This window comes from Opisthorchis viverrini (assembly GCF_000715545.1).
Source record: "Opisthorchis viverrini unplaced genomic scaffold opera_v5_73, whole genome shotgun sequence".
Classification (NCBI taxonomy): Eukaryota; Metazoa; Platyhelminthes; class Trematoda; order Opisthorchiida; family Opisthorchiidae; genus Opisthorchis; species Opisthorchis viverrini.
This window is the reverse complement of record NW_008751729.1, coordinates 1,648,799-1,674,069: the sequence shown is the minus strand read 5'-3', so window position 1 is coordinate 1,674,069 and position 25,271 is coordinate 1,648,799. Positions and strand designations below refer to the sequence as shown.

Sequence of the window (25,271 nt, the reverse complement as noted above, 5' to 3'; positions counted from 1 at the left end):
ATCTAATACACATGCCTCCGGAAGATACATCCCCGTATCTCTTAAAGGTCAAGGCTGACGAAACTGCTACATGTCTGAAATGGACAATTGTTTGTGTCGTATCAAAAATTCGTAATCATTGGTGCCTCAATGAAACCTCACACAGGAGTCTGATGTGAGTAAAGTTCGTTCATAAATTTATTCATAAATTCATAAACGCACAGCTTTGAACACGGAGTACACGGGCATCAAGCAGTATGCAGAGTTGATCCCAACTGTCTACCTGAGAAATTTGATTTCCATTTAGACTGGGAGAAATAAAAATCAGTCCAATTTAGCAGTAGAATTCACTTGAACAATTGTGATATCCATCCTAATTGCATAAATTGGTTGCTGGCCGATTACCAGACATAACCACGAGAATGCTCTTGTTGACAATGTATATAAAATGGAACGCGTACTTCTTCTGGTGAGCACTTTGACCAAATTTTTTTCCTTTATAAAAGAAGGTAAGAAAAGATTCGAAAGACAGATCATTGAATGAGGTACATATATTGCACACTACATTTTAAAAAAATACAATCTGGTAGTTGGCTTACTCGCTGAGCTAGGCAATTTGATTGCAAACATTTCAAGAGCAATCGAGGTGAAATCATCCATACAATGCTTCTTGATGAGATCGTGTTACTGATACTTTGCTAGTAGATTTGAAACTGTGGTGTTTCGATTTCAAGTCTCGTGACAGTGACCGAGGCTAAGCTGTTCCGCCGCTTTACCCTGATGAAAACTCGTGAGCAACTACAGCTTAAAACTGCCAAACCTGGTGGAGAATATCTTCCTACCAAATCATTTCGTGAATAAAATGCGGGTCTCATCAGGAGCCAGTGGTTAGAGGAACTTTGACTGTCATTGAAAACTAAATTCTGACGAATCTGTTCCGAACCCTAAAGTAGATTCTAATGTTATCTATTGAAACTTGCTTTACGCTTGAGGAGGACTGTCGAGTTTCAGGAATGGGTGATGAGAAAACTGGATTAGAATTTCATTTTTGTTAGCCACAGCAATTGTCAGCGACTAGATGGCCCACGTGGCAGTTGCTCTCGCACCGTTTGGGATGTGAATTCAATGTTTTTGTCACATTTTGGTGGGTTGTCAGAATTTTCGGTCTCGATTTCCCAAGTTCCTGTTTGTTCAACCTCCGACAGGCCTCCTTTGTTCGCTTCTTTCATGTAAGCCCGTTTAGATGGCTTCTGTTGTACCACAAGCTGCATTGCTGTGGCGGAAACAGGTCCTTTTAGTTCTGTAACCACTGAGATAGCCACAGACATATCATTGGCTGAAAAGAAGACAGATTCTCACCTTCCCGTGGAATGACTGACATACTCAAGGGAAGTTTTCACTGGCTGCATTGCAAATCAAAGAGTGTGGAACTGCTAACTGAAGGAAGCGACAAAGTTTGGCGGACTTTTCATTTGCCAGCCAACTGAAGCATGATGATTTTACATAAATAGTGTCATTTCTCGGTAATGGAAAAACAATTGTCCGGAACGAACTGCAAAGTAAGACATCTTCCAAACAGATTTCTGGAACGAAATCTCACAGAATTAACAACACTTGNGAGTTCTGGGACGAAATCTCACAGAATTAACAACACTTGCGTGCTGAGTATCGTGATTTTGATTATACGTTTCTGATTGTATATGCTGCAGCAAACTTCTCCACAGTTTACTAGCTATGACATTTTCTCGTAAAATAAAAAAATTCGTAGATGATTCATTGGTACGATCTGAATATAAAGGAAAATGTGCTATTGAACTGAAAATCGCAGCATCTAGTCCCTTGTGATAAATATCCTCCGTGCTCGGCTACAGGCTATTCTGGGGAATCTAGTCCACAATTTAAATTCGAACACAAAAAGGCGAGTTTCTCAAAACGGAAAAAATCTGAATCAGGCCAAACGGAGTTGAATCAATCTTTGTTTCAATGTTTCGTATCAGCGTTCTGAATTGATATTTTGGCCTATGGATGTGTAGCGAGTGGGTCTAATCACTAGCTCTATTTTTTATATTGCATCAGACCAGGTGAATGGATAACGTTCTTATATCATACTTGGACCCGATATGAGCAGACTCTTGGATGAAAATTACGCAGGAGGCAAGCAATCAATCACAAGAACGTTTGTAGCAAAACATGTTATCCGACCAACTTTTGTTTAGAAAAACCAACATTTCACTGTATGCAGGTATGTAATGAAAACAATAGAAGTATGCACTGGTGCTGCTGGATAGAGATAGGAAAATGCCGCACTAAGCACTTGTCATTTTATTTATTAGGTAACTGTGCGCACATGTTTGAAATGGTGTTTCATATTTTTGCAATATAATGATCTGGCGTGTTAACGAGTGTAAACCGGAGGACTTCTAACCTATTTGCGTAGTACGTTAAACATGGCACTCTATTGCGAGTTGTAAGCTTCACACACAAAATCCTGATTTGGATGCAAAAATACATTTTGATCTCGACAAATTTTGAGCATCATTCGGATTTTAAAGTAGGGTGTACGAGCTGAGCTATGGTGAGTACATTACTGTCAGTCAGTCGTGTAATTAGGTACAAAGTCAGTTGAATTAATTTCATTCACTGTCTTGTATGTCGCGCTCAGACAACAGGCGATTCGACGGTTTCACCTCAAGTCCTTTGAATTCCCTCCTCGATTCAGTGGGTTTTTTGTCAGTCGATTGCAAAATGTTGCGTAGTCCGGTGGCTCCCATTGATCTGGAGAATGACCACGATCCGGACTTATGTATAGGCTGTTGGTCTGCCTGATCGGATGTTGGAGATAAAAAACCCTCTGATTTTGGAGGAAACTTTCGCGCAGAAATGGGTGAAAGAAACAGTGATCGGCGAATGCGCTGCCTGCACGTATTTTGTTCACTGTTGTCCTCCTCAGATATCAACAATTTTGGCGCAGACAAGTTGGATAAAATGCGCGATTCTACGGGGGCAATTGTTATTGCCGCTGTCTCGTTCATAGCTTGTGCAAGTCGAAAATCCGATTTGCATTCAGTTTTGTCAGTTACGGTAAATAGGTACTTGGAATTTGACAATGACTTGTTTACGTTCTGAGCTGCAGCTATGGTAATGGAGTTAAAATCACCGGACATTGATTGAAGCATACCGTCACTTGGCACTGTGACTACTGTACCATGAGCCTGACCGTCTGTTGTGCTTGCACTAGTCCCTCGTTCAATTACCATTCGATGTGCCAGTTCTGCCGCCAAAACGCGATACTTAGCCGTCTCCAGGTTTCGTAATGTCCTGCGTCTCCGTATGGGTTGAGCTCCTGTAGTGTGTTTCGAAAGTGAGTGTCTTGGTGATTTCAGCTTGGAGGACCGGTCGTCTTTTGCCTGAACTGGGAGTGAATTGAAAGTTCCCTTTGAGCTAACCATGGGCAAGCTAAGTCGTTTTCTTCTAGGCAACGTTGTCTTTCCATTAAATCCCGCATCAGTTTGTCGTTTGCTATCACCGCTCTTATCAGAAGTGTCTAGATTGACGTTTGATGCTCTTTTTCGCAACACTTCCTCCGGAACGCAAAGATTGTTGTGAAAGCTGGAAATTGTCCACTGATTTTTCTTCATGTTAGTCTGCTCAATGTCGTCGCCAAACTCATACGAACTGTCATTTATTTGCATCACAGGTACGTTTATTTCATCAGTCAGATATTTCTCCTCAGGTATTTGGTTTGAATCGAGCTTCGAAGAAACCGTTTGTAGTTTTGGTATCTCATGATTGCTTGGCTCATGTTCATCATCCTGGACCCTTAGGATTTCCATATCTGTTGGTGAGTGTTGCTCATCCGGGATATCTACGGTCTTCCAAGGTTTATTCTTCAGAAAGATGCCCATCCGTTTTGTTCGAGCACTCGTGATGGAATCGTCCGAAGATTTTTGGTCTCTTGAGTTGCGGCCATTCGGTTCTGTGTGATCGTACATACAAAAGCTGTCCATAGCAGGAATAACCATATCGGTGAGAGGATCCACTCGGTAGCGCCATATTTCCTCAAATCTCTGAGTCTGTGTGGAAAAAGTAAGGTTAAGGTCATTGCTACTTTAATATTAAAGCAAATTTGATGTAATGAGAAGGTACATGTATATATACATGCGAGACACCAAAATATAATTACTCTGGTATTTTGTGTATGAGCAGCACGTAAAGATGACCCAGAACCGGATCCAGTCAGTTTGAAGCGCACCATTTTGGCACATTTTGGGCACTCTATCCATTGCTTGAGTAACATCTTGGTCCTTAGTGGAATTTTGTGCTTATATCTCAAAGCAAGGAATGCTCGGTGAATGCCTTCCCAGCGGATTATCTGGGAAGTCTGTGATACACACTATGTGAAAAGATACTTGGATATATATGTATATGTATAAATATATATACGTGTGTGTATAAATCGAATGGCTATAATTTCAGTAAGTCTACTTGCACATCAGCTCGCAACTCACACTGGTTTTCACCATGCTCCTTATTCGGATGTAGGAAATCGAATATACCAGAATCAGGAAAACATGTTTGCTTGTTACAAACAAACTCTTTGACACGTTAGTTGAATTTTACTGCAAAAGCACCGGAGCTGAGGATTTGTAAAATGGTCTATTATTGCTATACCTGTCACCTCTAGGAATTTGAAACGGCCAAAATGAATTTTATGCAGCTAGATGATGTTCAGAGATTCTGTTTCATCTTCTTCGACGATACAGACTAAAACATATTCGCGCAAACTTCCTTTTACTCTCACCAGAGAGAGATCTGTCGTTGAAGGAAACCATATTCCTTCTAGAACACCAAGGGTGGAAACTAATGCTCTGAATGACAGGAAGTTAGAGCCCAGAGAGTCGTTCAAATCAAGTTGAGCCCCCACTCGTTGACTGACTAATGTGTCAAGTGAAGTTGAAGTCCATATCTACTAGCAGCGCAATATTTTAGTATGTCTTTTTTCATTTCAAAAACGCTCGGTCGTTGTTTNTTTTTTCATTTCAAAAACGCTCGGTCGTTTTTGTTATCAATGTTGACCTGAAAACACCAACTCGTGACCAAATCAATCCACGATCTACAGTGCTTCGTCTTTGGCTGAAGTATAACTAAGCGGTTGAAAGGAGTCATTGAACGGTATAAAAGTGGAGTAATGTGAAAGGGGGTGAGGATCGCATTTGAAGAAGCGCCTACCGACCGTGAGCTCGTTTGACAAGCTTTCTGCTGTCCAGAATCCTTAGAATGAGTATGGCACCGCATCCGATACATTCAGTTGGTTCAAAAGGTCAAGCACCCTCATTCAGGCTACTGCAGCCTGCAAGGGCAATCGAATTTTTTTGAAAGTAGTGTAAATTACATGGTAAGGCACGATACACCTGATGGAATTTCAATAAAAAATGAAGCTCCGTTAAAAAATGGCACAAAAAAATCTACTGCACATTGATGATGTCACTGCGACGATCGACGAAATGTCTTTAACCAGTTAGCCAAGCTCATCGAAAGTATCGCCAGCGGTCTAATCTATTCAGGAATCTGCCTACCTACCTACCTACCTATCTATCTATCTATCTATCTATCTATCTATCTATCTATCTATCTATCTATCTATCTATCTATCTATCTATCTATCTATCTATCTATCTATCTATCTATCTATCTATCTATCTATCTATCTATCTATCTATCTATCTATCTATCTATCTATCTATCTATCTATCTATCTATCTATCTATCTATCTATCTATCTATCTATCTATCTATCTATCTATCTATCTATCTATCTATCTATCTATCTATCTATCTATCTATCTATCTATCTATCTATCTATCTATCTATCTATCTATCTATCTATCTATCTATCTATCTATCTATCTATCTATCTATCTATCTATCTATCTATCTATCTATCTATCTATCTATCTATCTATCTATCTATCTATCTATCTATCTATCTATCTATCTATCTATCTATCTATCTATCTATCTATCTATCTATCTATCTATCTATCTATCTATCTATCTATCTATCTATCTATCTATCTATCTATCTATCTATCTATCTATCTATCTATCTATCTATCTATCTATCTATCTATCTATCTATCTATCTATCTATCTATCTATCTATCTATCTATCTATCTATCTATCTATCTATCTATCTATCTATCTATCTATCTATCTATCTATCTATCTATCTATCTATCTATCTATCTATCTATCTATCTATCTATCTATCTATCTATCTATCTATCTATCTATCTATCTATCTATCTATCTATCTATCTATCTATCTATCTATCTATCTATCTATCTATCTATCTATCTATCTATCTATCTATCTATCTATCTATCTATCTATCTATCTATCTATCTATCTATCTATCTATCTTCTATCCTATCTATCTATCTATCTATCTATCTATCTATCTATCTATCTATCTATCTATCTATCTATCTATCTATCTATCTATCTATTATCTATCTATCTATCTATCTATTAGTCTGGTTGGCTGCCTGTTTGTCTTCTCTGTCTGCTTTTTCTATCTATCTATTTATACGTCATGTATGGTTGATGCAAGGCCATTCCATGGCGATAACCTCGATTTACATACACATATCAGAGTTAACGGGCTAATTGTCATAGGCACCCGTTCAAAAAACCTACGCTGCTTCGACGCTGCTTGATGCCTAGTACCACCTTTGCAGTACCCTAATGTTTTTTCGGAAACGTAAAGTACTCAGTTAATCGTGCCCACTTTGGCATTACTTCCCAATAGTATGAATCACCCTGGAACATAATATGGCATAATTTTGTATCTTACTGATGAGTGATGAAATGAAACTCAGGATGAGATATTTGTTGAGTAAATCCATAGGTTCCCTGGATATTCCATGGTGATGTTATATTGCTCTGTTCAAAATTTTGGCTTGCACTATAATACGTATTTAATCCAAAAAGTAACCGCGTGTTCCAGACGGAGAGCTCAATCAACCAGTTTCCACCTATGGTATTTGCAGTGAGGTACGACAACTTTCTGCCCCCAAATGACAGGTGTCAAATTTAAAACTAGGCCAGAAAATTTTGTATGACGGATCAATCTACCCGGGTGGGTGGTAGATGGTTTGCTAAGGGACACCAGTACACGTCAATGCCAGTTATTTTAAATGCTATTTTGTTGAAGCTCAGCAACATGGCATGCACTTTCACACTTGCGTTTCTGACGTGGTATGCAAGGTGTATGAGCGACTAATGCATCTCTCGAGAATTCGCAAAATATGCTCCAATCAGTGGGCTTGAACAATAAAGTCCCGAATTTTATCAGAATAGGTCCCTTATATTATGCATTGTCCCGGTTTGTTCCCATGCTTCTAAGAACCAAATTATTTTCAAACGATTCTGTGCGCTTTATTCTGGTGTTTGGAAACCGAACGTACGACTAATGAGATAATGTTTTAACTTGATTATACAGTTGACCCTCAATAACATGCTAACTAAGTAAATCACAGGTGAAGAAAATTCCGATAGTCAATTAAAATTTGCAGGTGGTTTAGGCGGAAATTTTGCATGCTAATTGGGAAGAGGCTTACATTTTAACTGACGTGCTGCGTCATAACTCTATATCACGGCGGATGGGTCTCTTATGAATTCCTTCATGACTGCTAGTAAACCATCAAAATGCTCGTTAAAAACCACAATAACCTAGCAAAATGCAAATCCACGCATAAGTTTCCCGGAGAAAACGGGTGCATCTAAGTTCCATTTCACCTACTATTGTACAGCAACAATCGACTTTCACTTTTCCAGCTCACTAAGAAATTATGCTGAGCAACTTCTCAAATTACACAAATCAACAAATTTCACGCTTTCTTATGTTGGAAAATGATTCAACACTTACCTCATCTTCATATAATTTGTTGAAGCATTGCGACAAGCATACAGTACAGTGATACCGATAGAACAGACTGATTGGCATGGTTACCACAAAAAGTATCCACCCGTAGCTGTCTTTCTCATTCGGCAATAGGAAGATTATGTCGGCATTTTTCAGCTATGTAAGAGGAAGATGAAAGGAAAATGATTAGTTCTTGGAGCAACTGAAATATGGGAGGTGGAAAGAAAGATCAAGTTACGGTACCATGTAGTGTCAATAGAGTGATTTTACGAGGCAAAGTTTTGATGAATTTCATTTGGATCTCTTAAAATATGCATATGTTGACACTTGAGACACTAGGGGGTCCTGCTTAGTTTGTCTGACGGATGCCTGACTACTACATTTCCTCTTGTTGCTCAAGTTGCACTATATATAATGTATTTGGAAGCCAGGTTCCGGTGCCCATTGTGGGGCATTGGACGTTTCGGAGACGACACAGCGCGACAAATCTAACGAATTTTATCAACAACTTAGCAACCTGGATCCTAACGTTATGTTCAGCATGGAGTTAGAGTGCACTGTCCTTCTTAAACTAATCAAAGTTTGGGGATCCGAACAACCGGTAGGTTTAACTAAGCGGCAAATGAGACTGGTGTTGCTCAACACCAAGACTCAACCTACAACGGGTTGGAATATACCAAGCAGTGATGCCTGAGATCATTAGGACGGTGGTAAATTCAGCTAACAGCAGAATAGATTTGGTGCAAGCTTTATGCTCAATATTGGTCCAAACGAAGGATTAACTCCGGTTGACAAGACTAGGACGGTGCACACTAAATAAAATGTATCGATCACATATGTCAAACAGTCAGGTATTTATACACCAGAATCGGTGAGCACAAGCGATGCGAAAACAGACCAACAAGGCAGATATCAAGTGACAGTTGAAGGCTCAGTAATGACAGTTGCGAATTGGACACTAAACGCACAGTAGTTCTGGAAACTAGGGGGTTTCGAAATAAAGGCTAATATTTGCTCTAAGGTAAATGGTGACCTAAGCAGTGGAAACTGCCAAGCGTCTCAGTACCAACAGATCAGTAGGACTGGCAGTTACCGGCGTGAGGTTTTCAGTGATCTGTGTCTAAAGTTTTAAACGCAAGCTCCCCAACTCAAAACCGTCGTCCATTATGGTATTTTCCTTCTCCGAACCTATCCTTACTGGCCAGCAAGAACTTCTAATTGACCTTCAGCACTGATTTGGCCGGCTAGTTGTACAAGACCTTACTAACTGATCCTCCGTATGTCTTAAAACTTGGTCATCCTGACAATCCTTCCCTGTATGACGGAGTTCTTGTCAAAAATGGCACGTTTCCTATCAGCGAAGCCACTGACTGCTTAACAGACATATCTGAAACGGTGACTAGTTAGACGGTTCAAGGCATCATTCACTTCGGGAAAATCACCATCCTATGAAAGTAAACAATTCGCGACACTGCGAATCATTTTTATTGGCAGGGATTCACTGACATAGTGGCCCTCCCCGCGAAATTCGGCCGGCCCAACGAGTAGTTACATATGGTTGTTTTTACTTTCTAAGTTGTAGCAAGTTAATGTTGATATCTCTCTTTATTTCCTCTCTATTGTCCCTCACAAATGCCGTCTTTTTAAAGTAGATGCTGTTATACTGTTTTGTAAAGTTTCCGTCGTCTATCTAGCACATTCGCTTCCCAATAAGACTTGCTGGAATACCACTGAGGTTTAAGCGTTCCTGTTATATTTTGCTTCACAAGATTTAGTGGCTGCCGAAGCTATTGCTTTTCGACTCCCCAAATGCCGAATTCGTGTTGGGGGGTGAGAATTATCTAATCTTTCAAGCCAAAATGTTCTAGTGTTTGGATCCCATCCGCAAATAGCAAAAACCAGGTCATACCTCCCACTTTGACCTGACAAACGCAGATTCTTCTACCTCACATCTGCCTCACTATGATTGATTGAATTCCGTTGAGTTTGCTCCCATCTACCATCGGTATTGACAAAAAGAAGAATCACTGAAAGGCGTTGTTTGTCGAGTTTTCTGGTGAAATTATGATAGACTTTCGAATCATTATTTTCAAGAGGAAGCGTGTGATTTTAGGAGTCTACATCCAACGCAAGTGATGCATATGTTGGTTTCGTCAATGATACATTTACTGCACCATCATTTTGGGACCATGGACCTTTTTAACCTTTTTATCAGTATAGTTAGAGAATGGTATTAGTTCAAACAGGCCCTCAGTCTCAGATTTGAGACACTCACTTTTCAGTAACGTGAATGGCAACAGATAAACTCATGCATTACGTGAGATCATACTGAGTATGGTTCAGTCACTGTCAAGTCGGGCTGCTCAGATACTTGGTTGGTAAGTCCTTACAAAATTCGGTAAAATTTGAGCAGGTTTCGCATTCCGACTGTACAATAGCATGGTGAACGTAAATCAGGAAGATGGCTCAACATATATTTATGGTCTGATGGCATGTGTTTTAGACTACTGTAATGCAAAGCTCACACAAGTTGAATTGCTATGCTATCCGAGCTAGTTTAAGGTAATGCTTGTACAGCTATCATAGCAAATTCAAACATCATAAACAACCTGCAATGGAGAAAGTAGTAGTAAACAACAGGGACAGGTTCAAAACAGTTTTGTTTATGAAGAAATTTGGACCTGTCTGTAAGTGCAATTCGAAGTGAGAGGGTTTGTAAATAATCTTGTTTGGTGCATATATATATATATATATATGCATAAGTAAACTAAAAAGCAATTATCTCTCTACGGTGACCTGTTTACCCTCAGTTCAAGCGGACGTGGGTTAGATAAAGGCTTAAAAATGTGAGGTGTGCTTGGATTTTCTGTGAAACAGTTAATACGAGTGACACTTCCCTAGGATTCTCGCGATCGAAATTATTAGAAAGGGGTCTCTGATACGACCATTAAGCGTAACAGTGTGAAACCTATTTGTTACGTGGACTCCATCTATGGTAGCGGAGTTCCTCGTGGCGTCGTGGTCCTGTGGTCACAGGGGTCGCAAGGGTGCGAAGTGTGTCAGACTTGGCTGTGAGAGTCCGTGGAAGAGCTTGATCACAATTAGGTCATTGGCTTGGGTTTATTTGATTGTTGATCTGCGGGTTTAGTCACCAGGATGAAGGAAATATTGGCTACCGCGGCTACTTACAAATGGGAGAAGGATACAGTCTTGATGTGCTTCAAGTCACGTCAGTTTTCAATATATTCTACAAATACGTGCAGTAATATACTCACGTTCATAATCAATTGTGTGGTTCTCAGTTAAGGCGCATAACTCCACGGTGGAGTCTGTTTCCACAGTTCTGTCGTACGTTTGCGCTAGTAAGTTTGTACGATACCTAGATTCAGCAAACCTCTGAGGTATTTCAGTAGGGGTCTNTGAAACCTAATTGTTACGTGGACTCCATCTATGGTAGCGGAGTTCCTCGTGGCGTCGTGGTCCTGTGGTCACAGGGGTCGCAAGGGTGCGAAGTGTGTCAGACTTGGCTGTGAGAGTCCGTGGAAGAGCTTGATCACAATTAGGTCATTGGCTTGGGTTTATTTGATTGTTGATCTGCGGGCTTAGTCACCAGGATGAAGGAAATATTAGCTACCGCGGCTATTTACAAATGGGAGAAGGATACAGTCTTGATGTGCTTCAAGTCATGTCAGTTTTCAATATATTCTACAAATACGTGCAGTAATATACTCTTAAAGACAAATGAGTCCTTTCCCCAGGACGTTGTTTGTCGATCCGATCTACCGTAGATAAGAATAAACAACATTCTATGAAATGCATTTGAGTTGAGGCATAGTGACCATATATCATCAAAATGCGTCTGCATCCGGTGAACTGCCATTGAATAGGCACTGTTCTCGCTTGGTGCTAGGTGAAAGTTTAGGAATTTAATCCTATTGTTTTCACGTTCGGTCACCTTGATGAACGTGATGCAGTTCTAATGTCCGTATAAGCATTCTTCTTGCTGGCATTTGGAGGTGATCGCAACCTTACCATCCACGTAACGAAGACAACCGAGAAGCTAGGTAATGTGGTGTCATATAACGGAAGTTACTAATAGTGATTCAGGAGATTTCACGACAAAACCATTATTCTGTTTCTTGTTTAGAACGTAGAACAAGAGGTTGTCGGACAAAAACTCCTTATATGGACTAGTGTCATTTGGTGACACGGCTGCCCTATTTTCTACCAAAGCGTCATCTATTCAAAAAAGAGAAAATTATTGAGTTTTTGGTGAAATTACGTCATTTTATATTGTCTTTCACTCTTCAGTGAGTTCTGGTTGCCGTAGGTGAGGTTAAAGTCAAGAAGATTGTGATAGTTCCCATGAAGAAAGTCACTGTCTAATTATCCAATTTATAACAAGTTATGCAAGCTAAATGCACCAACTTTGTGGATAGTTCCTTCAAGAGAAATCCAAAACCAACTCTACGTCGCGGTTTGCATATTACTGTGGTAGCGCCTACTTTCGAGATAAGATAAACTATGAACTGTATGAAATTCTGTAGAATAGAGTTTTCTTCAATGTACGCAAGACTAGTAATCCACATGCGTATATTCGGATGCTTTTTCAGCAAAATTCCCATCACTTTGCTCTTCAGAAAGAGTTGAATAATCAGTTCGGAAGCGCGGGGATTGCACTCAGGCTAAAATTTCGTTTGCACATTTGAGTGTTCTCCAACAGTCTACTTTAATACCTTTAAATACCTTTAAATTAGTGTTTTAAAGTTTAAGGTGTAATGTGCAGGTAAAACTGAGTTACCTCTTCATCTAAACCGGGACTGTTTTTCTATCAAATGTTCAACTTAAAACAAGGAGCATTGGAATGTGAAATTCGAATGTGTCTTAAGCATTCATTGGTATTCTCAAACCAGTGAAAATTTCGCAGCTTGTGGTCTAATGTCTTAGCTGTCAACATCTAAGCGCGATACCAAGAAAGATGAACGACAGTTTTTGAAATTGGCGGTGTCAGCCAAGAATGTTTTGCCCGTCACTGGGTCTATGCTTTGCAAAGCTTGGAACTGTGACAAAGAGTGGATCTAATTTTCACAGCCACTATCTACCGTGCAGAGTGATCCTTCGATCCTTGTTCCAACCACGTAAAACTACGAACGCACACGTAAACATTTGCTCTGATACCCAGTTTTGTTTTCAGTTTACTCTGTGGTCATCTGCTGTCCTTTATATTGTGGTTATTTTGGGGGCAATTATACTCCGGACATTGAGGTGCTATCATATTAGAGAACCAGCACATTTATTACTTGACAGAATACATTATTCATGCGGTTGCCATACCGATTGAAGCACGAGGTGATTCCTGTGTAGCACTGTCATTTGAAGAATATCGTGAACGAAACATTCATGTTAGCCTAGTTTACACTGTGAGTTTTCACTAATGCGAGTAAGTGTATTTCATCAGCTGTTACGTATCTTCCAGTCTGCGAAATAATTACGAGAGATTCAGCTGGGTCCCGGGTGAGTCTCTCGAAAAACCAAATTAGTTTGCAAATGAGTGTATATTCGCTAATTACAAGTTCTGTTTTCACAACCTTTGCATCTGTTTTGCCAAAATGTCAATCCATTTACGAAAAAACCGGTTGCATTTGCAGCCGTGTTATGACTCACGTACGACTTTGTGCATTGATGAAATAATCTGCCGTGAAAAGGCCGTAACCCGTAAGTGGATTGCGAACGGTTTTGATTGGCAACATTCCGCCGTCGTAGGAAATGTCATGTGCAAAACCAAAGTCGAGACAAAATATTTTTTTGCTATTAGCACATGGCAATCGATAGATGAGCCAATCAGACGATACTTCCATATGCCATCACTTCCTCTAAGCCATATGCTTTTCACTCACTTATGACGCAATCCCCGGAAGAGTGGGTGTAGTTTACGCGCACTCTACTATGAGAATGGAACTTCGCAGAACGTCAGTTCACCTGTAAGCTCCCCTGTATGTCATGGCAGGCTTAAATGTGAAGTCAGGTAAACCTTATTTTTGAATGAAACTCCCAGAAGATCCAGCGTCATCCAATGCATAAAGAGCGTAGATATCAAATTACGTGACTAAGTAAACAGATGACTGTATAGAAACTCAAGCTCCCTAGATTGAATTTTTTTTACACCAACTTAAAGAAGCTCTCACAAAATTCTGCGAAATGTGTGCGAGATTTACTAACTATTAGATTTTGTTTTAGGGCCAAAAGGTAAAAAATCAAGCTCTCAGCAGCTGCTGAGCCAGAGATTTCGAATCCACTGTGTAAAACACTAGATGTTTTTTTCAACCAACTGTGGTTGGGGTATATTAGAAAATCACCGCGGCTCAAACACGTGAAATGTCGAGAGCAGTACTTTCTTTGTACCATAAATATGAGTATGTACTTTTAAATGGCGGGAATTCCTCCGGCCTGCTCTGTGTTAATACAAAATGAAGATGTAAGATGCATGGTGACTTACGTTCACGATGATGAATGGATATTGTGTATCAGATTAAGGCGTCTGAACGTTGAAATGGGATATAACGGTTCGGCGCCGAAAAAAATGACAAAGTATACGGCGTGTGCAGACTCGTCCAGTCGCCGAATTATTCAGACGAAGGATTAGATGGCGGATGAGCAGATCGGGTTATTTAAGCCTTTTTTCGGTCTTTGTGGAGGTCATAACTCCCGATAAGCCAGAGACTAGGAGTTTAGCCGTGTGAACTAGATGATTCCGCGGATGGCAATTGGAACAATTATTCGCACAATGAACTTCTTTCACATTACAATTAATCAGTTGGGCGTGAGCAGACCAACCGGATGAAACTAAATACAGGATTTTGTGTTCCCATTTATATACAGTGCTACTGACAGTTAAACAAAAGAGGTAAAGAATATCCGGCCTCAGTTCTGACCAGGAAGACGCTCTTAAATTGCACGGATCCACACCTATCAATACTGAATAATCAAGGATTTTGAAGTCACGAATAATTCTGCCGAATACCTCAAGTGAATATCGCCCTTGGTTTCATGGATACTCTTAATGTTTTTGGTGGTAATATCTGAAAATGTATTTTACTGGGGTGATGAAGTACTAATCGATGAGCTGCACGGACTGACTTATCGGCCGTAAACATTTTGAAATCTACAACTCTTGGTGGTAGGGATATGTCACGCGTATGATCAAAGGTGTTTGCAAGAATGTTTTACGTCCATTCATCTGTACCTCTACCTGCCGGGGAATCTTGCGAAAAAATGTGGGCTGAAGTACACCCTGCATGCATTGTGTATTTCATTTGCGCAACCGAACAGGCTCTTTAGTAGTTTTCACACAAAAAATTTCTATAACGTCGAAAGGCACAGTTTAATCTAACTCAGTATATTTATGTCACCTCTCCGTAAGCTACGATCTGAATTCAGTGAGAGGTTGGCCCCAGGGCCCGAAAAGGCGACGAAAATTTAGAATGCCCTGCTGTGTTTCTTCGCCCTATGGCACCCAATTTACATTTTCTCGTCAGCGCTGAATGTGAATTAAAATAGCGAAACAAATTTGCGCTTACATGGTGAGTGCATTCTGTAGTGGTATGTTCACACTCAGTCCGCAGCTGAAGCGGCGAAATGAAAGGACGCAACATCTTTACACATTTCCAAGACTGTCACAAACTTGAATTGAGATAGCAGAGTTCATTTCTCTAGTAATTAGCAGGAGCTGTAGTAGTGGGTAATCGTGCAATCGCTTCAACGAGGGACAAAAATGGCAAGCTGAAGTCGAATTCGCCTAGTCGAAATATAAGTAATTGGGGCATTGTTTGGTATATTGTTTAAGGACCCTCACATATGCATCGAAAAACAGCGCTTTTGGTTTCGCTAATTTTTATACTGGTTCAGTTTCCTTAAATCATTGCGGGATAGATAGACATCTAATACCTACCAATGGTAGCGGGATTTGTACATGGGAAGAAGCAGTGATTTGTGGAGCAAGCTAGTATCTCAAAATCTGTGCCAGAAATACGGATCACACTAGAACAATATTTTACTGATTCGCAGATTTTCTGTGAGATTTTGAGGCGCCCACGGGCACCTAGTCAAAATTGCCGATACAATTCACTAGTCTCTTCTCTGCGCGTACATTCCGTGGTCTCACGGGGACTGTAGCCTCAATGGGGCTGAACGTCCCCAAGTTCAACTACCACAATGTCTGAAACAGTCGGATAAATCCTAATCCTTCTTTTGAGATTTGACCGATGAATTGCGAGTAATGACGACTATTTAGGAGAATGGTTCCATCAAGCAAATGATTATTCAGATCTCACAAATGTTTCGAAGCACATGACAAAATGCATTCTTTTGCACACTAACTTGGAGTTAATAGAATACTCATCCGATTACAAGCTTAACATATATTGGTTGTGATATCCATCTGCTGATCAGCGAAGTGGCTCATTAGCGAAAGATTCACTTGCGACCGAATCGTTTCATGCATTTCATACAGTTTGTTCCTAAAGAGAACATAAGTTTGGCGAAAGCTCTGGCGCTGTATTTAATTGATGAACAGACGGGCAGATCGGTAATTTCAAATTGTCCTTTCAAATAATCCTTTCATCTAGTCCAAACTGAATTTCATGTGTTCGGAGGGGAAAACCCGGAAACCTAGACGTGAGGACACCAGTGCCAGTTTGTTCACCATTCCAAATGTCCAGCTTCCGTATACTTTAAAACTGCATATTCACTACAATTAATTTGCTGAACGTTTCGAAAGAACGCTCCGCAGGCCATTCGGATGCGTTTTCAAAGCCAATAGGTGATCAGTGCAATACACCACCAAATTATGAATTTGTACCGCCTGCGTGACAAAAATGATGTAGCGTAAACTATTCTTTTAATTGGTTCAGGCACGCACACAGTTATTTTACTGGGTTACAAGCGCAACCGTTTGAACGTAACCAGATGCTCTGTAGCGGATTGCCACAACCACTGCAAACCGCCGTGCGATGGACGCTTGTCCAAGCATTTGTTGCTGTTTTGGTCCCGAATCTTATCACACGTCAAAGCATTGTAGATGCAAGCTAATCCAATGACGCCGTTTATCTAAGCCTCTTTAAGGAGTACATCGCAGGCTATTCCATCCAATGGACACACGACCCTAAGGGACCAATCAAGTGCTCATGTTTGTGGGTCACTCTACATAATTTTCTGAACCATTTAATCTAAAAATTTGATCAATTTGATCTAACACGAAACCCAAATGAGGAGTACAATCAACGCAATAGGAACATAGTTTCCGATCAGCCACTATTGGCGAGCCTCATAAAATACTTAGTCATCAATTGTTCGGTGCAATGACTTATATACTTAGTACACAATTAAGAGCACATTTCTATGAAGTACCCCCGCAGACACGATGAGCATCCCTGGAACGAACAGAAACGCTGACGAAGAAGTTGAGCATGATTGCAGAGCGCGAGTTAACCAGAAGTGGAAACGATAGTACCAGTTGTACCGCACTTCCGAAACGCTCTCACTAGCGGATCATTTTTGCAACTACCACTACCAGTCATAAATACAAAGATAAGTAGCTATCTTGAAATTTCTCAACCGTAGTATCTGAAATAGGATGCTTGGGTCCTAGTCACTAGGATGTACGACTGTTCTTTGCTGTGGGTACCAATAGCGTGATATATTGAGGGTGGCTTCATTAGCATATCTAATGCAGCAAGACTTGCGCCCCTTCAGTCCGCTTGTTTTGTTTTATTTCTTTCCCACTTTCGTATTTCGGCGAAACTACCTGCCGAAATTGTGCAGTTTAGACGAAAAAGCCAAACTATTCTAATGCCAATCTCTGTCCTTTGGGGTAGTTGTACGGGAAATGCGCTAGAAAAACCTTATTGTCCTTTGTTACTTCAAGATAGCCCTGAGTTATGAGACAAGGTCAACAGAAGGAGTCGTAGTTCCACTAGTTAGTATAACATAGGTCCTTCTCTTTGTACAAAACATCACTGGTGAATGCTCATAGTTGTTTTGCTCCGGGGTAGTGCTTAGCTGGTTTTCAGGCCAGAAAATATCAGGCTACAAGACTATTCACTCGCCTAAAAATTACAACTGAACACCATTCTTGTGGAGCTTTCTATTAATATTATGTTACGCAAGTTGTTAGAATTCTTGTTCAGGTAAGATAAGCTACGCATTGTTCTCCTACTGTGCGGGAGCAGGGCGTCTCCTTGTCACAATATTTTGCCTGTTAAATAGGCCTGTATTCCACCGTTTGATGATAAGTTTCCTATTTGACCTGGCGCCACGCCTGACATTGCCTCACAATGGTGTGTATATGGTCTCTTGTCCGACCAGTTCAGTGTTGTTCCAGAGCGCAGCTTTGATCTTTACGGAAAGAGACGAAAATTTGCTCAACATAGTTCTTGCAGATACCAATATATCATCATATTATGTGTAACAAATAACATGAAGTGAGTTTGGCCGGGTACGACCACTTGTCTCTTGGTCCATAAGTGTGAGTACAAACTAATCCATTTTTTATTCGACACAAAGAAGGAATATTGCGTCCTCCATTTTACATGATTCTAATGGATTTTACGAAAATTCCTTAAATTGTCAGGGCAACAGTGAGTATTAACAATTTTACCCGCATGGCTCCCGCGGCAGGGACTTCTTTAAGGAGGAATACCATGTTTTAAAGCTAGAAGCACATGGCATACTATAGTTGGGGTGAGGGCTTCTCTACCTTGCACAGGCTAATAATCAGTCAGCATTGTTTATTTGATTCTTCTGGGTCCCAAATAACCTTACTCGTTTTAAGTAAATGAGCCAGAATTATGTTTTTTTTCGTTACTGAAGAGTTACAGAATGGGTTCTTTTATTTTTGTCCCAATAACGATGAAAGCCTTTGCATCAATTTGTTCACAGAATACTAAGACTAAGGGGTTTTGTCTTATCTATTTGTGTCAAGAATATGTAATCCTAAACGCTACCACGCAGACTGCCCAATTAAAATCATTGATGGAAGTAGAAGATTAACAACTTTGTTTTGGTCAGGCACAGCAGTAATCAACGTTCAGAATATGATGAGTGTTTGCATACTTATTGTGAACAAGAATTACAAAAAGAGTCTGTCTGGAGCCAGCTAGATGCCATGTGGGCCTACCTTTAGACGACTCATTTAGTGTATATTTATTTAGCTAAGTCCTAATTGGAAAAATTGAGTTTAGAAAACAATATCTCACACTGGGATAGCCAAACGTGTATCAAAAACGGCTCCTAGGTGGCCATCATAACTTCGCGAAGCGTAAAACCACTGTCATACAATAAAATTGACTTTAACTTGTGCAACCCATGGCGGAAGAACTGGGGGTTGTAAAACGTTATTGATTTAGTGAAAGCAAAATTATGGGTTATAAGTGAGTGATCGTCAAACACTGTAACTTGCACGATGGCCATTCAGATAGCAAATGACGTAAACCCCTCTTTTTTGGCTTCTAATGGTAGCTGGTATACTGGGTAGTACAGTAGATGTATGTTGACAATCCAACTATTTACCCATGACTGTTATTTGTTTTATTAAATCTCATGAAACGAATAAAGCCAAGTATTTCTAAGGTACCAGACAACCAGTGTTCATTGTTCACCTGTCAGCTCTGTCTTGGGTGAACAAGTCTTCGCGCTACGACGAAGCATATTTTGTTCGCATATTTTCTTATCCCTATGCGCGAAAAGACGTTTGTTGATTTCGGTGGTCTGCGTTCAGGTAGGGACACCTTTACCATAAGAAAATGTTTGCCAGTAGTGCTTACAGATATTGAAAATTTACATGGAAATGAGCACATTTACCGAATGCCGGTGTGATGGGGCCAGAAATCAGCAGTCTACATCTCTATGGATATGCTGTATATGTTTCTGAAAAAACATGGTTCATAAAAGCTGCGCAATTGGCACTACTGGCTCACCCAACTACTCCTATGTCATCCAGCAAAAAACAATGTTACGGGTCAAATAACTATACGTTCATAAGAAAATGTTTGCCAGTAGTGCTTACAGATAATGAAAATTTACATGGAAATGAGCACATTTACCGAATGCCGGTGTGATGGGGCCAGAAATCAGCAGCCTACATCTCTATGGATATGCTGTATAAGTTTCTGAAAAACATGGTTCATAAAAGCTGCACAATTGGCACCACTGGCTCACCCAACTACCCCTATGCCATCCAGCAAAAAACAATGTTACCGGCCAAATAACTATACGTTTGTGATGCTTTTTGACTGATTTTAACCAACTTTCGGTGAACTTATATTTTGGCCACCTTTGATGACCATTTTACACTTATGCACTATCACCCATAAAACTGTTTACCAGCCGAGTTCTTGCCAAAAATGTCAGTAAAACCGCCCAAAATTATTCGTGATAGTCAAAACATTCGGGCAATCTTTCCCGTTGAAATAGTTTGGATATATGAAGTACATCATAATTCAAAATGGATCAACATGTGGAGACAGAATCTGATACAACTCCATTGAGGAAATAGCCTATTACATGCTTCGGAGAAGTCAACCTTGAAAACACTTACCTGAAAACTTTGCTGAATCCAAAGGGCAAGGTTGATCCCCAACAAGGCTACAATGGACTGACGTCCCGGTTTAATTATCTGATGTGTAAGTTTATCGCTACATCGATGGAAGCAGTCTTGAATCATGTACGTCTGGACGACAATTTGCAACAATTCCAGTGCCTTGAGAATGCACCTGACAATTATCTTCAGACAACATTAGAGAAAAATATGTACATCAGAATAACTTTTGCTCGCATGATTGTTAACGTACGCGTACAGAATGGCGAATGATCATGTATGAGGAATCATACATCATACTGTTCTAATGCAACCAATGTAGTGAATGCTTAACAACTGAAGAGCTCACTAGATTTGAGTTTAATTTTTAACCGAACTCGTCTGCAGTAGCTATCCTTAGGGGGGCATCCCAGGGACGAGTGTATCGTCACTTCACCAGTCACTTCACTTCTTGTGTCAAATGTTGTGCTTCCGTTTCGTTAACTCACAGACGATTCACTCAGTAACTTAACCGTTACAACTATAGGTCGTCACTTAGAGGACCGAGGAGACCATATAAATCACTCAAACGAGGACACGTTCGCCTTTTCAGACGGATTTCCTGCACGGCTTCGAAGTAAGCTCTTCGTTTGTCTATGTTGAGGATTCTAATGCAGCCAAAGTCCATTGAGCAGTAATTCACAATGAACCTAAGTTTGCCAGTAATCTCCCGCTGAATGACATGACTATTTACGGTTCATTGGGTTCAATCGTAAATCCTTGTTATTCCTTTGAGTCAGATGGCAAGCATATGTTCACATCTTTGGCGAATTTCATAAATAATCCGACAAAACTTTCACAACCCTTTCGCGTCCCTCGGAGCGTTTGGAAGCCTGATTTCTAACCAATCTGACAATGTCATATTCTCATTCTACTGGATCCTTTGTGATACTTCACAACCCAGTAAATGGTGACTGATTTGGTGTGCAACTGAAAAAGTATATATATATATATATTTATTTATTTCTCGGTGCATAAAAATTTTCACAGCTCCAGGTTGGCATCAGAGAACGAATGGTAATTTACCCTAGAATTAAAATTCAGAATATTCTCCATATAGGTGTCAACATGATCTCTGGCAAATACTGTTCGATGCTTAAGACTTTTAAAAATTACTTATTTATGAGCACATTAAGAGCTCTTTACTGAAAATGAAATTGGTTCAATGTGCCAGGTAAATACTTTCCACGTCTTGAGCGGACTTTTTGGTTTGCTAAGGCGTACAAATGGCATAGCGCTGTTACTTATTGCTTGTGATCACTACGTTTTGCAGCAGATTGAAATTGATATATTCAGTTGGATGTGACACTATGATACCCATTCCCGCAAATTCGCTCAGACGTGTTCTCTACGTGTTAACTGTTTAGTTTACTGCACTATAGGTAGTGGTTATTGCATTTATACTTTAGTAGGGATTACGTCCGCTACTTTTTGACCCCCCTGAGATCTTCAACTCTGCCTAGTCTAATGAAAAGGCTTTAGTTGTATGAAGACTTTGGAAGCATTCATGGAGATAATAGTTTTAAACGTGATGGTTCACTGTACCTTATAAAATACATCAAAATACCGGTTTTATATTTATTTTTCTGTACGCGTTTTTGTTGGTCACAATTTGTAGCTCTCTGCCATCTCATACACATGCTTGCAAACCAGCCATCAAAGTGATCTCTGCCTCCTGATGATCTAGGTTTTACCATCCTGAAAACCTGTTGATAGACATCTGCCACAAAAATATAAACTGGGTAGTATAAGGTTAAATGACTTTCCACAATCATACAAAACAAAGGTGTGTTTCTTAGTTAGAAAATTCTGGAACATAATTTTGGGCCAGCAGTGAGTTCCGGAAAAACAGAGTGTACAGTAGGAAGTCGCACACTTCTATGTTTCCGCCACCTGAGTTAATAGCATTTCAACCAACGTTCACACAGCTATCAGGCTGAGGCTGTATTTAAACTTTGGGCAGAAAAGCAAAAATAGTCTTTACAATGGTGTTTTGCAGGCAAACGGGAATTCCTACAGGTGACGTAATGCTTCTAAACGTGCGCGTAGCTTTGTTATGGATGAGCAGTTTACTTTAAATGACAACTTACATATGATATTCCTGGATAGGTATAAATAGTTCTTTAAAAGATCAGTTCAGTAAACATCTATGGAAGCTCAAGGAAACAGCTGGTTGATCACGGTGTTTATATATTTTATAATTTCATAATTAGCATTATTGATTTCTGTGAATGAATGGTATCGTCTCTTACACATTAGTCGTTGACACCCTTCTGACTATTTCTGGCGGTAAGGAAATATGATTGTCTCCATTTTGTGAGAACATTTCCTGCACTGTGTCAATGACTGTTAACAACGAAGACAGATATCGGCAACCAGTCAAAATCCCGCACATTAATATAGTACTCCGCAGAACGGCAGTAAGCTATATAATCAGTATGGGGACGCACAGCAAAGTTTTCGTTGTTTACATATATAATCATGTATGCAGTCTTTTCGGAAACACAACATAGGGGGAGGATTCTTGTGGGGATTGCATACCATGGTTCAGGAAATCACACAGTTATCTTGTATCTGTGTAAAAAACGACTTGCACAATTCTGTTTATTAAGTTTTCAGGGTAGGTTTTCTTGGACCCACCAGATTACTATGATTTGGAGTGAAATTATTTGCGCTGGTAGGAACCCATGCATATATGTGTGTAATCAAACCTGTTTCTACTGGTGTGCTCATGTGTAGAGTGCCCCCAGTGTCTTCTGCCACATATTCTAAAAATGTTTTACCACTACCCACAGTTATTAGTTTATTGGCAGTGCACTGATTTTTCTTACGCATTGGAAAGGGTTTTTCTTTCCAGACATTCACATTGTGATTAACTTTCCAGACTAACACGCAGGTAAAATAAAATTGGCTGCCTTACAGTTTGATATAATTTATGCCAACACAAAGTATTGACCCTTTACTTTCTAAGAGAACAATAGAGTTGTCACTCTCAGATGCACCTAGATAAAGTCTTTCCACATGGATCTAGCTAAAAACTGCCTGACTTCACAAATAAACGTTGAAAGACTAGTATTTACACCAAGTAAAATCTGTTTCAAAGATAACATATAGTTCTTTTTATGTTAAAGTACCAGAAAAGTATATGTTTATCAGAGGCCTTCAAAGGCCTAACTTGGTTTTTTCAAGTACCAAAACAGAAATATTGTTGTTGGTTCAAGTCCAGTCGGCTGTCTGAAATTTCACATCAGTAGCGTCATATGTGCANCTATACGTTTGTGATGCTTTTTGACTGATTTTAACCAACTTTCGGTGAACTTATATTTTGGCCACCTTTGATGACCATTTTACACTTATGCACTATCGCCCATAAAACTGGTTACAAGCCGAGTTCTTGCCAAAAATGTCAGTAAAACCGCTCAAACGTATTCGTGATAGTCAGAACATTCGGGCAATCTTTCCCGTTGAAATAGTTTGGATATATGAAGTACATCATAATTCAAAATGGATCAACATGTGGAGACAGAATCTGATACAACTCCATTGAGGAAATAGCCTATTACATGCTTCGGAGAAGTCAACCTTGAAAACACTTACCTGAAAACTTTGCTGAATCCAAAGGGCAAGGTTGATCCCCAACAAGGCTACAATGGACTGACGTCCCGGTTTAATTATCTGATGTGTAAGTTTATCGCTACATCGATGGAAGCAGTCTTGAATCATGTACGTCTGAACGACAATTTGCAACAATTCCAGTGCCTTGAGAATGCACCTGACAATTATCAGGAAACGTTCCGTTCGATGCTGAAATTCCAAGCAAAAAGCAGTGTTTATCATGTAAATTTGACGGAATGGAAAAAAGTTCCGTTGATTGACCGAGCCATATAAATGGGCTGAAATAAACTATTTGGATTTGTGTCAAGTGATGTTCTCCTGAGCATGTTGCGACCATGGGTACATCAAACAATCCACGATAATTTCAGACAACATTAGAGAAAAATATGTACATCAGAATAACTTTTGCTCGCATGATTGTTAACGTACGCGTACAGAATGGCGAATGATCATGTATGAGGAATCATACNTATGTTTTTTTTCGTTACTGAAGAGTTACAGAATGGGTTCTTTTATTTTTGTCCCAATAACGATGAAAGCCTTTGCATCAATTTGTTCACAGAATACTAAGACTAAGGGGTTTTGTCTTATCTATTTGTGTCAAGAATATGTAATCCTAAACGCTACCACGCAGACTGCCCAATTAAAATCATTGATGGAAGTAGAAGATTAACAACTTTGTTTTGGTCAGGCACAGCAGTAATCAACGTTCAGAATATGATGAGTGTTTGCATACTTATTGTGAACAAGAATTACAAAAAGAGTCTGTCTGGAGCCAGCTAGATGCCATGTGGGCCTACCTTTAGACGACTCATTTAGTGTATATTTGCAGGGTAGGGCAGGGCCTAGCTATCAACGTACTAGACTGGCGCACTCCGTTGGGATGCTCACCCAAAATGGACGAGAGGTTTTCGGATGCCTGATATTTCTAGAGAAAAAATAATTGATCTTAAGTCTTTTCCACCGATTTGCTTAACGTATTTTTTCTCAGCATCCGTGGAAACTTTTCGGACTATTCCAGAAGTCCCTCTGATCAAAAAAAACCCTAGATATACATTTTTTCCTCCAGATTTCAAATCCAGGAGTATTTAGCTAAGTTCTAATTGGAAAAATTGA

At 39.8% G+C, this 25,271-nt stretch overlaps 1 protein-coding gene across 1 annotated transcript in view; it reads right to left on the bottom strand.

Annotated features, from left to right (window-relative positions):
* Positions 1-2,184: 2,184 nt before the first annotated feature.
* T265_04439 (hypothetical protein) overlaps positions 2,185-25,271 on the bottom strand; it is a gene marked incomplete at both ends in the record, with an annotated part of 108,528 nt that continues 85,441 nt past the window's right edge. Inside the window, 4 exons of the mRNA XM_009169184.1 lie at positions 2,185-4,052; positions 7,913-8,065; positions 20,502-20,687; positions 24,138-24,344. Coding sequence (XP_009167448.1) covers positions 2,613-4,052; positions 7,913-8,065; positions 20,502-20,687; positions 24,138-24,344 — 1,986 coding nt within the window. The remainder of the gene's footprint in view (positions 4,053-7,912; positions 8,066-20,501; positions 20,688-24,137; positions 24,345-25,271) is intronic.